This window comes from Dipodomys ordii, unplaced genomic scaffold, assembly GCF_000151885.1.
Source record: "Dipodomys ordii isolate 6190 unplaced genomic scaffold, Dord_2.0 Scaffold154, whole genome shotgun sequence".
Classification (NCBI taxonomy): Eukaryota; Metazoa; Chordata; class Mammalia; order Rodentia; family Heteromyidae; genus Dipodomys; species Dipodomys ordii.
In genome coordinates this window covers 1,930,976-1,944,464 of record NW_012267370.1, presented here as the reverse complement: position 1 = coordinate 1,944,464, position 13,489 = coordinate 1,930,976, and the positions used below count along the sequence as shown (strand labels likewise).

Sequence of the window (13,489 nt, the reverse complement as noted above, 5' to 3'; positions counted from 1 at the left end):
AAATTTGAGAAGGATTTCTAAGGTAGGGAGTTGCTGAGAGAGACAAGTTAGGGCAGCCAGTGTCTGCAACCTGGAATCAGAGAGTTGATAGTCATCATAAGGAAACTGCAGTAATTTAAAAGCCCACATCTCTTCTGCTCAGGGCACCCTGATTAATCTCTTCTACCATGAAGAGATTCTAAAAGATACCTGCAAGTGAGAAAGGAGGTAAGGAAAACAGTTCACAGAGGGTAGACAAATGAAGAGAGGAACTGGGGGAGAAGGCAGTCATGAAATTCAATGTATATCCTACAAATTAAGAAAACTGAAGGAAGGGCTGGGGTTGGGAGCTCTAGGGGACAATGATGAAAGGGATGACATTGATAAAATGCATTATATTCATAAACTACTTATAGATAAAAACAATTATCTAAAAAAACCCAGCTCACTCAAGATTCACAGGAAGCTTCAGAAAGACTAAAGACTTGTGTGATACACTGTGGGTAGGACTGTAAAAAAGTGCAGCCACTATGGAAATCAGATGGAGGTTTCCTAAAAACCTAAAAATAGATCTTCCTCTTGACCCTGTCATACTACTCCTAAGGAATGTATGTCAACATACAGTTGGGATAGCTACATACCCTTGTTTATAGCAGCAGTATTCACAATAGCCAAAATATGAAGTCAGCCTAGATGCCTGTCAGCTGATGAATGGGTAAAGAAAATGTGGTATAGATACACAAAGGAGAATGAAATTGTGTTGTTTGCAGGAAAATGGATGGAACCAGAGATCATCATGTTAAATGAAATACACCAGACTGAAAAAGTCAACTATCATGGTTTCTCTCTTGTATGTAGAAGCTAGTCCTTAAAAATAAATGTCAGGAATGTAAAATCTGTTTGTGGTTAGGTACCAGTAAGAGGGGGAGAGCGAAAGAAAGGAAAAGGTACAAGGTAGTTGAATATGGTTGAAGTGTTTTATTCACAAATATGAAAATAGAATCCATCATGTTGAATTTGCTTTAAGAAAGGTATGGAGGGACAAGGGGGGAGTGATAGGGTAGATAGATTTGATCTCACACATTACAAACATATATGAAAACATCACAAATGAAACTCCTTTGTACAACTAGTATATATTAATAAAAATGGACAAAAGAGAGGGATTTATCCATTCTTTGATGACCCTATTATCAACAATTTTCCCAAAGCCAGCAATCATCATCTCTAGTTTTTCTCTCTATAATTTCCCAGAAAAGATTAAACTGCTGAAAAGATATTTATAGTGTTCTTAAAAGTTTGAAAATCCTGCTGGGAAGGTGGCTCAGTGGTAGATCACTTGCCTTGCATTCCTGAGGCCCTGGGTTCGATTCCTCAGCACCACATAGGCAAAAAGAAAAAATCCGGAAGTGGTGCTGTGGCTCAAGTGGTAGAGCGCTAGCCTTGAGCTGAAGAGCTGAGGGACAATGCCGAGGCCCAGAGTTCAGGCCCCAGGACCGGACCTAAAAAAAAAAAACCAACAACAAAAAAAAGTTTGAAAATCCTTCAAAGATTCTAAAGAACCTCAAAGAAAAAAAGGTATTTGTGTGTACATATGTGTGTAACAAATTGTATTTCAGGTGAATCTTTTCTATCCATTTGCAAAAAAAATACATTAACAGTTATAGACAGACATGGTAGTAGGTATCTATAATCTCAGCACTTAGGAGACAGAGGCAGGTTGGATCTTGAGTTTAAGGCCAATCTGGGCTACATAATGAGACCCAGTCTTTTAAAAGAAAATAAACCAGAAAAGCCAATTACATTTTTTTTTACTATAGATAAACTGGTAGAGATAGGAGTATGTGTTGGGTTGCTAATTAGGCCAGAATTGCTGAAAACTAGGAACGTTTCAGTCAATGTTTACTTTTTCTACATTTCTTTGAAGAAAGCAGAGATATTCACAGTCATATCATGCATTTTTCTCATTATTTTTAGTTGCACAGAGTATCATGATATTTCCATACATACATATCATGTACTTTGATCATATTCATACCCTCTATTACACTTTCTTTTTCCCATTCCCATTCTACATGCTTAACAGTCCCTCTTTTATTTTTCATGCCCCTTTCCTGTGCCCCTTTCTTTTGGCTAGTCCTGGGGCTTGAACTCAGGGCCTGGGCACTGTCCCTGAGCTGCTTTTGCTCAAGGCTAGCACTTTACCACTTGAGCCACAGCTCCAGTTCTGGCTTTTTCTGTGTATGTGGTACTGAGGAGTTGAACCTAGGGCTTTATGCATGCTAGGCAAGCACTCTACTACTAAGCCACATTCCCAGACCCTTTCCTATACCCCTTGATTCCACATGAGAGGAAAGGTATGATACCTGTCTTTGTGAGATTGGCTCATTTCCCTTAATGTGATGATCTCTAGTTCTATTTTCCTGCAAATGACAAAAGTCCACTGGTGTTCATGGCTGAATAATATTTCATTGTGATATATACTATGTTTCCTTGATCCCTTCATCTATTGATAGGCACTTGGGCTGATTCCATAACCAGACTGTCATGTGTAGGGCAGCAGTAAACAAGGGTATGTAACCATCTCTGTGGTAAGCTAACACAGTTCTTTTTTATATATACCTACAAGTGGTATATCTGTATCTTGTGGAAGTTCTATATTTAGTCTGTTAAGAATTCTTTATACTGATTTCCATAATGGCCATGATTTATTTACATTCCCACTGTGTAGTATATGAAAATTCATCTACACCCTCAGTCTCAGTTTGGTTTTCTTGAAGATAGCCATTCTGACAGTAATGAGATAGAATTAAAATGTGGTTTTGATTGGCATTTCTCTAAGGGTTACAGATGCTGACCATTTTATTCATGTTTTTGGTGCCAGTACTGTGGCTTGAACTTAGGGCCTAGGCATTGTCCCCGAGCTTTATGCTCAAGGCTAGCACTCTACCATTTCAGCCACAACTCTACTCCTGGCTGTTTGGTGGTTAATTGGAGATAAGAGTCTCAGGCTGGCTTAACTACATGATCCTCAGGTCTCAGCCTCCTGAGTAGCTAGGATTATAGGCATGAGTCACCAGCACCCAGTTCTTCATTGATTTTTAATGCTGCTCTTACACTGGTGTAATAAGCATTTAATGCTTGTTGATTATTACTGTTGCAGACGATGTTTTTCCTACTAAATTCAGTTAAAATATATATCTTATCTAGTATTTCATCCATTCATTTTTGTATATCTCCTAAGTATATTCAGAAGAAACAGCAAGTATCTGCTTGTATCTGATTAAATAGAAGCTACTAGAAAGCCAGTTGGTCCTGCCAATCCTATTTTTCTTTGCCTTTTACTCTCAAAGGTCCAACTTGTCACTTTGTTGACAGCTATCAGAGAACTTCATGCTTCATTGGAAACCCATCAAACATCTCCAAACTGCTAGCTCATTAGCACAAAATGGGGCTTCAGTAATCTTTTTCTCCCATTGTCCCAACTATGCCTTATTAAGTGTTCCAGCATTGGTGGACCACTCTGAAACAGTGAAGATAGACCAAAGGGAGTTGAGAGATGGCTGCTAATTAGTCAGTTTTGCAGGAGTGAAACATGGGTAAAGGTAAAGTACAATGGGGAGAAAAGCCAGGATTATCTATGTCAGTGGGAGAATAATGCATGACTTTGCTAGCTCTTCACAAGTCACTGAATGTCAGAGTTGTCCAAGCCCAGGTTTGTCAGAGCTCCAGGAGATCATCTAGTCAAGCCCCCACATTTTACCAGTAAGGGTAGGAGAGACAGTAGGGGAAGAAAGTGACTTGTCCAAGGTCATTCATCTCTTACCCGTTTTCTAGACACCAGCTGGCTTTTGATTATATAACCTCTATGCCATCAATTCTCAGTTACATGGGATACTCACCTTGCCCAGTGATCACTTGGATAATCCAAAATGACACATAAGTTAACCATCGTTTACACTGAGCTTTGTCATGTGTGTTTACACCAACAGTCTAATACATCTGGCTCAAATCTGAGAATTCACAACATTTCAAATGAAATAGGATAGCCACCCTGAAGGTCTGATTCAGGAAGAGCTGGAAAATGAGCCAGCCTGGCTGAATGGACAAGCATCTTATGATGTTATACAGACCCCACAAAGGCTATGTGAATTTCAACAAGTTGTTATGATTCGCACCTTTCCTGGGCCCCAGGCAGAGATAGGAGGAGAGTTGTGGAAAGGGGAAAAACACAGCTTTGTAAACTTGTAAAATCTTTAAAATATACACATATTTAAAAATACATCAAGATTTAAATATATTTAAAGCATAGAATAGGGTATATCATAGAATAATATAGAATATAATAATTATTCTATAATATGATATATAATTATAATATATATAACACATATAATATATTGTATATAATGTATTCCATAATATATTATATTAATTATATGTTATATAAGTATATGTAATAATTATATATATTATATGTAATATATTATAGAATAAAGCATATTATAGAATTTCCCTTCCTCTCTCTGATTTATTCTTCTTCCTTTTCTTACCTTCTCCTTGCAAGGAACATGAACATTTGCTTTGTCTTCTATGTAAACAGATGTATGGTTGAGCCACTGACCTGAAGAACTCACTGTCAGGAGGCCAAACAATAAATGGAAGACTGAATCTCAGGAATGAAGATATAGGGGAGAAGATGGACTAGTGAGCAAAAAACACTAAAAGGGAAAATATGTAGGGAGGAGTAAGGAGTCAGAAGATGTACAGGTCAGTAAACACCCTGCATCTGGTAAAGATTTGTTTGAGGTCTAGTCCAGGAGATCTTTCATCGAATGGAATCTCTTTTCCTGATATGGACCCACCGAGGCTCTGGGATTGTGCTGGTTACCAAAAGTCCCTTGCCAGAACATTTTCATACTTGTACTTAAGTGGCATTATTACAGTTAACATGTCTTCCCTGAGGAAGATGCTGCTGGTGACTGGAAAGTGCCTTGGAACAGAGAAAGGCACAATTGGCAATAGCTAGAGTTCAAGACAATCTCTGCTAGGATTTGCAAGTATCAGCTAAAGTGACAGGAGGGAATGCCTGCTGGAGCTTCTGTTGGAGCAGGAATTGATCATTTTAGTTTACATGGTTTTTGTATTTGGCCTAGAATAAACAGATATCTTGCTGATGGAACTGAGTGCTTTTTTAACCAGAGTGGGCACTTACTTTAAAAAGTATTATTATTATCTTTAAGTAGTTGCACAAAGGAGTTAGCATTTAACAAATAAGTTTAGAAATATAATACCTGTTAAAGGGAAAACTTGCTATGGATAAGAGAAATATAGATAATTCAGTTGTATGAATAAAAGTGAGGATAGTGAACATTAACAGGAGAAATTTATTAGCATTCATTAGTTAGATTCTCTCATTTGTAGCTGGATACTGGTAGCTCTTGTCTGGAAATCCTAAACTACTCAGGAGGCTGAGGTCTAGAGGATTGTGGTTTGATGTCAGCCCAGGCAGAAAAGTTCTCAAGTACCACCTCTGAAAATAACCAGCAAAAAGCAGGGCTGGAGGTGTGGCTCAAGCGGTAGAAATCCAGCTGAGCAAGCAAGCCAAGTCAAAGTGAGGTCCTTAGTTCAAACCCTAGTACTGCCTCAATCAATCAAAATCAATCAACCAACAGGTTCCCATTTGTGGTCTTTTATTTGGTTCAGAAAGCCATTTCAAATGGCTGGTCTCATTGTATCCTCCATATTTAAAGTTCTGCCTGGTGCTGAGAGCCTTCCAAGGATGCTAAAAGAATGAGTCACTCAAAGACAACTTCTGAAGTTCAACTGTGGCCCTTTGCTTTGCTTTTCCCTGCAGGCAGCAGTATTTGTAATGACAATGGAAGTAAAAGTATAATGCTGATTAATTTACTGAGAGTTGCCCCCTATTTACCAATATTGGTTTGTTTTGTCTAGAGCAGTGGCCTAGAAGTGGGATCAAAAGTATATCTAACGTCTTTTGGCTAGCCTATGATTTGTCACACAAAGGTTAATTTAAAAAAAATGTTAAAGTCAGGTGCTGGTGGCTCATGTCTGTAACCCGAGCTAGTCAGGAGGCTGAGATCTGAGTGTTCAAAGCCAGCCTGGGCAGGAAAGTCCGTGAGACTCTTATCTCCAATAAACCACCAGAAAACTGGAAGTGGCACTGTGGCTCAAGTAGTAGAGTACTAGCCTTGAGCTAAAGAGCTGAGGGACAGTGCCCAGGCCCAGAGTTCAAGCGCAAAGACCACCACCAACAACAAAATGTTAAATTAATAACAATCCATTTAACTTAGTTCAGTTTCTTTGATGGAGTTTAAAAATTCTTGAATGAACATCTCCCTCTGAACTCAGAGCTGTTGTCTGCCAAATTGCACATAAGCTACCCAATCTAAAGTGTTATTCTAACATCTGCAGGGTGGGGACAAATTTAGGGGATGCTATAAAATTCTGAGAGAAATATTAGAACAACAGTAGAAAGCATATACACACCTTCCGCAAAAATCAATTCTTAGTTGCCCCATTAAAAATATAGTTTTTCCTAAGGTCTATATGATTTTTAAATTAACATACATTAGTTGTACAAAATGGTAGTTCTTTGTGCCATTTCCATCCATACATAGAATGTGTTCCAATCAAACTCATCCTGTCTATCACTGTCCCTTGCCCTCTCCTCATTGTTAAAACAATTTCAATTGTTTTCATTGGTCTGTTTGCAGATATGCAAATATTTATCCCCATTTATCCTCTTTGCTTGCCCTCCCCCCTCCCACTGATACCCCTTATGAAGATAGCATATAGAATCACAGTGAAAGCTGTTGATCAATAAGGGGCAAGGAAAGAGAAAGCAATGTGGAGAGAGTTATTCTGACTAAAATATAATATATGTACATCTGACATACCATGGTGAAACCCATTGGTACAATTAATAAACACTCAAAAAATGAATGACAGAAAAGGACTGCATGATTTAATCATCCTTAACTCTTCTGTCCCCTATATACCAACCAAAACACTCCTGATTATGTTGGTTGGATCTCAGTGGACACAGTGACATCAGCCAGTGATTTCCTTCTGATGCTAGAAGCAGGGAGCTGTGTTCATTCTATATTGCTCTACTGTACCACTTGGTATGTTGCCCTGTACATAATAAAAATTCACTGAATACTTGAAGAATGAGTTCATGGGTGATGAGACAACTCCTGACACTGGATGGAATCCATGGTCTAATAAGGAGAAAACTTGCCTTTGTAATAAATGGAATGTTGCATGTAAAATAGGCCATTAGCAAGACCCATTGGGGACATTCTGATTTGCATTTACCTACCTTTCAGGCTCTTACCTCTGCCTTTGCTTTCCATAACTCCAGCCTGAAAACTTTCTCACATGGACTGCCCTCCCTGGTCAATGGGAATGTGTAGGATGTGGAAAGTAAATCCTCTGCATTCCCAATTATTGCTGAGTGCCCTCTGGGTGGCAGATACTAGAAATGCTATGCTGGGAACTTGAAGAGGCATAGATAAATGGTAACTACTCTCTGTGTACCTAACTATGTATCTTTTGAACTTGCAGTCCCACTTTCAGAATACCGTAGTGGGTCATCTTCAAGGTCTTTCAGTGTTGACTCCCTTGTTACTCTTGAATCCTTGCTTATATTTATTAAGAAGTCACCACTCCTAACAACGTCATACATCAATAACCTTGTGAAGTAGATATTCTTATGATCTATACTTTAAGATTGAGTTAACTGAGACATAGTAACTTGCTCAGGATTACAGAGATAAAAAATTGTAGAGCCAGAATTCAAAGTCAAGTTTATCAGACTCCAAGGCTTTCCCAGAGATAGGAAAAGAATTGGCAACTCATACTGGAGGTTGGCTCTTTTGATTTGTGTGCACCCTGTGCAATGCTTCGCTGCTACTTTTGCCACCCTGTGAGCTTCCTTCCAAAGCACCCTTTGCTTTTTTAGAGGTGCGTGTCTTCCCAGATGGACTTTCATTCCTCAAGGCAGGGATTGCATTATTTGTGTCACCTCTTTCCTCAAGGGCTTGCCCAACCTTTGCTTTCAGTAAACAATGACCTGTGATCAACTCCTCAGCTGCTCCGGAGCTGCCTGGAGCCATTCCCCAGTCCTATTTGTGACTCCAATGTTGGGAGGAGCCAGAAAGTAGAATTAATGGGGAAGAAGTCCCCTCACCACTTGCTTTCTGTTTTATTCTCTACAACACAGATCGAAGATGGAGGCAAGGCAGCCTTGTCCCAGAAGATGAGGACTGGTGATGAGCTGGTGAATATTAACGGCACTCCATTGTATGGCTCCCGCCAAGAGGCCCTGATCCTCATCAAAGGCTCCTTTCGGATTCTCAAGCTGATTGTGAGGAGGTAAGGCACAGACTGTTCAAGAGGCTACTAAAACTGCTTGGTTGGTGATAAAGCCTTAATAGAGTCACATCTTTATCATTATCATTTAGGAGAGAGGCAGTTCATAATGACCCTAATTTTTGTAGAACAAATGAAGCAAAATGAAGAGGACAAGAGCTTTAAAGCCTGACATTGCTTCGTACTAGCCATACCCACTTTTCATCAATTTATTTTGTTTCTGTAAAGACTTGGTTTCTTTATTTGTTTTTCGGAGAACTGGGTGTCTCAGTACAGATCAAGGGCCATTTTTTTTGGTCTCCTCTTTCAGAATGTGTGGCTGCTATTCAACTACATATCAACAGACATTTCAACACATCCTGCTGCCAACTCGCGCAGGCAGTCTGGAGTCTGGGGTAAACTCTAAGAAACCTGTCCCCAAGGAGTGTACAGTCTGACAGGGAAGAAAAAGGCGCAGTTGTGCTAAGTTTATTAGCAGCACCTTTTAAAAGAAAGTATTAAAGGAGGTTTCACAGGGTGGTGGGTGATTGTCAAAGGGATTGTTTAGACAGAAATTCCTATTTCTATTCCTATGAAAAGAGATCACTTCAGATGGGCTTCAGAGAGAAGAGGAGGTGGAATCTGAGCTAAAAGGTGGGTGGAATTTGAACACTAAAGCATCGGAAAGGGAGACATTACAAGTAAGTGGAATGGTGTGAGATTGATGAAGGAAAAACACAGTTGAAGACAGTCATTCTGCTGCCACCAAAGTATCTTCCCATTAGAAAGCTTTCCATATTGTATGTGATGTTGATGATGAAGCCCAATCGTCACATATTACCATCCAACTATTCCTGCCTTTCTTTCATTTTCTTGCTGTATCTTTGCTTTACATTGTTGTAGCTTAGATTTTTTTTCATTTTCTATGGGATGGTTTCCTTTGACCTTATGCACATGCCAACATTTCTCCATCTTAATTATCATTTCTTAAGAAAATTATCTTTAAGTAGTTGTACAGAGGAGTTGCTATTTCACAAAGTAGTGTATGAATATCTTGATCACATCTTAATTATTTTATGGGACAAAATTATAAAAGCAATATCCTATAAGATTGCTTCTTACAAATGTACTCATTGCCTTACTCATGTAACCGTAACCCCTCTGTACAGCATCTTTACAATAAAATAAAATTTATAAAAAAAAGATTACTTCTTGCTCTGGTTGCTGCTCTATTTTCTTCCTTTGATGTATACTTAGCTTCAGAAACAGAGTCTGTACTGTATGCATTGTGTCTACTTTTGTGCCTGCCGTTTAGCTTTCCAACCCCTGCAGTTTGAATTTGGCTCCCCAAACTCCATTGAAATGACTCCCAGAACACACCTTTTTATCTCTTAGCTTCCAAAACCAGTAAACTATTTTCAATCTTCACCATCTATGATTTATATATGGAAAAATATATGATGGCTCTTGACATCATTGAATGAAATTCTTACTTTGATGATAGCCTGTAACCTGTTGTTTTCTTCCTTCTTTGTCTATTTTCTGGGTGTAATAAGATTTGAATTCCAAGTCTTATGTTTGATAAGCTAGTGCTCCACTACTTGAGCTATGCCTCCAAGCCTTTTTTGCGTAAGGTACTTTTCTGATAGGGTCTATTTATTTCATTTTCTTAGGTCAATCTGAGACCACCATACTCCTACTTAGGCATCACCTATAACTAGGATTGTAGCTATCTATCACCATGCTCATTTTGTTTGCTGAGATGGGGTCTTCACTAGCTTTTTGCTTGGGCTAGCCTCAAATTATGATCTTCCTAATCTCCCCTACCCAAGTAACAATGATTACAGGTATAAGCCACTGAATCTGGGAAGTTCATTAAAAAAATAGGTTCTTTTGCTACCTATTATTTTCCTTACCATCCTGTAAAAGCTGGCATTTTCTGTAGTTTCTTTCTTTCTAACTTCATTCATATGCTATGGGAAATCATATTTCTCTACCATAGCAGAATCATATAAATAACTTTCTACTGCATGTATATTCTTATGTGTCTCTGAAACATTTGAAGCACAATGTGCTCAAAACCTAGCTAATCTTCCCTTACCCAGCTCCTTACATTGGTGACCATACACTCAGTTAACCAAGCCAGAAACAGATCTTAATTTCTTCATTGTTCTCAATTCTATAATTTATCCCCAAAATGATTTGAGTTTAGGAAGGGGAAGGATATAGCATCCCACTGGTTTATTACATTATCTACCAGTACCTAAGATTAAGCCATGCCTGCCCATGTATGTACCTGAACAGGAATGATATATTCAGTAGTGCTTTATACTATGCAAAAAGTATATCATTGATTCAGTCTTGTTTTGTTTTTATGGTGCTATGGATGGAATCCAGGGCCTTGTGCATGTTCAGTAACTAAGGAACTACCTTTCTAGCCCTTTGATTGGTGATTTTGGTTTTAAATGGAACTTCTTGGAGATGGGGCTCAATAAGAATTCTTATTTGGGAGTCCAATAGGCCCATATACACTACTCCCAGATTCTATCCTAGCATGCCTTTCACATAATGAATTCTGTTCCTTTGTCTGAATAAATGAATCACAAATGCAGTGGAGGAAGCAAACATTGTTAAATAGGGAGTGTACCCGAAATGTAGTATGCTTTGAAGCCTAATCTCTTGCTGGGAAACCATTAGGGGTGGAAATAATTCCCTTGTGAGATGCTGGCCATACATAGCTGCACTTTGAGTGGGCAAGGACGCTTGCCAGTGGCTACTGAGTCAATTTCACCAGAATGCTAAATTCCTGAGTTTTACCCACTCATTCTTCCTTGAGAAATTCCCAATCTTTTTTTCCCCCTCTGTAGCAAAATTGCCACTACAAATCACTTAGGAATAGCTGTGTTTATGACCTCCAAGTCCCTTTGGTTTTGTAGCAGGTCCTATGGGTCCCTGAATCTGTAAAACTTATCTCTGCTCCTATTGGTGGAGGCCTTCATTGCATAATTCATGAGCTGATGCTGCCCTCTTGTGGAAAACTTTACCTTCATCTGGACATTCCTTCTTGTTTCCAACAAGGTTCTTCCCACCTCCCCCCCTCCCTTAAATTTATGACAAAGTTTTCTGTTCTTCATAAATTGACACATAAAATAATTCAAGTTCATTTAGTTTATGAACACTCATCCTAGAGTTGTTTTTTTCTTTTAAGGAAGGTATGCCTTTGGTTTGAGTAAGTAATTGACTAACAATGATCCAATACTGGGCTTTAGGTCTTCGCTTAAGTCCTTTGAGAATGAACCTAAAGAGAAGCAACTTTAGAAGATGCCCTATTTTGAAAAGCTAGCCTAGTTCATCTTCCTGTATTGCCTTTGAAATAATGATTATTTACTTAGAAATCTAGGTGCCATACAACCTTCTCCCTTGCCTGAGCCCCGGATTCAAGTAATTTCAAGTCTGGATGTTTCTAATCTGCTAAAAAGCTTTCTGTTGCTTTTGTCTTAACCCAATCACTCATGATTTCTCACCTGAACTATTTTAAGAGCCTTCCCACTGGTTTCTCAGCATTCAGTCTACCTCCTTCCAATCAATCCGTTTTCTAAATAGACATCTGAGCGGGTCAGGAACAAGAACCATGTTGTTCTCAAAAAGATACACTTTATATTGATGGAAGATACCAGCTGGATAGAGGATAAACTATTTTTTACAAAAATATGTCATCTAAATATATAAATATACAAAGAAAAACTTATTAGCAGTACAAAAAGGAAAAATTATGGGACTGCCTATATGGTGGATTATGACAGTAGAGCACACTGAAACATTAATACTGAGAGGAGATGAAAACATAATTCATTAATTACTAAATTTCAAAAATTATATTTCACAGTGCATATATAATCTTTTTAAATATTTAATGATCATTTAAAAATGATCATGTTATGCCACAAATTTTACAAACTCCTAAGAGTAGAAATTACTTTTTTTTCTGATGGTAATAAATTGTTTACAAATTTATAAAAAATTAAACTAAGATCTTCAACATGATTATATCAGAACTCATTTATATGCAAGTATTAGCTAAAAAGACACTAGAATACTAATAAAATACTAAAATATGAGATCATGGCTTATCAATAATTTGAGATCAGTATTCAGAAGTAAATTCACAATCTTAAATATTTTATAATTAAAAATGGAGAATGAAATTACATGACTAAGAATCCAATATAATATAATGCCAAAGGCTATGTTTTTTTGGAGGGAATAAATTAAATAGATAAGCCTCCAGCAAATTTAATCAAGAAAACAGAGATGAATTATAAACGAAATTTCAATAAGAAATGAATAAAAACAAATGCAATGAAATTTTCCAAAATTAAAGACAGTTCTATAATTATACCTTTGTAAATATTAAAAATCTTACAGAAATTTCACAGATATAATAGCGATGTGAAAATTATTGATTGGTTGTAAACTAAATAGGCCTGTAACAATAGAAACATTGAAAATAATCAATGAAAAACTTCCAAAAATACTGTGAATCTTTGAGTTCCTTCATATTTTCTAAAATAGACAGTCTAATTTTAATAGTGTTGTAAATTTCAAAATGTTGTAGTTTTCTACATTGTTTTTAAAATGAACATTATTTTGATACCAAAACCCAACTGCTCCAAAAGAGAGTATACTAAATACAATTCTATAAAATTGGATTCAGTAATATAGGAAAATAAAAATTATGGCAGGTGTTAAGCTATCCATATCCATATCCATGTTATTTTTGAGAGGATTTTGGTATCAAGCCCCAGCTGTTCTCTAAATTCTGATTCTCCTGCCTTAGCCCCCCAAGTGCTGGGATTATAGCTAAGATATGCCTAGTTAAGACAAAAAAAATGTAAAAATTTTGATCAAGCATAGTGCATACCAAGGCCGGGATGGGGTGAAGTTAGCCCAAGATTCTGAAAAATAGGGCTGGGAAGGTGGCTCAGTGGTAGAGCGCTTGCCTTGCATGCATGAGGCTCTGGGTTCGATTCCCCAGCACCACATAAGCAAAAAAGAAAAAAAGCCGGAAGTGGTGCTGTGGCTCAAGTGGTAGAGCGCTAGCCTTGAGCTGAAGAGCTGAGGGACAGCGCCCAGG

The 13,489-nt window shown here is 37.9% G+C and overlaps 1 protein-coding gene across 1 annotated transcript in view; it reads left to right on the top strand.

Moving 5' to 3' along the window:
- Shroom4 (shroom family member 4) overlaps window positions 1-13,489 on the top strand; it is a 158,543-nt gene that overhangs the window by 31,833 nt on the left and 113,221 nt on the right. The window contains exons 5-6 of the mRNA XM_013032354.1: window positions 5,837-5,919; window positions 8,228-8,379. Of these exons, the coding sequence (XP_012887808.1) occupies window positions 5,837-5,919; window positions 8,228-8,379 (235 nt within the window). The remainder of the gene's footprint in view (window positions 1-5,836; window positions 5,920-8,227; window positions 8,380-13,489) is intronic.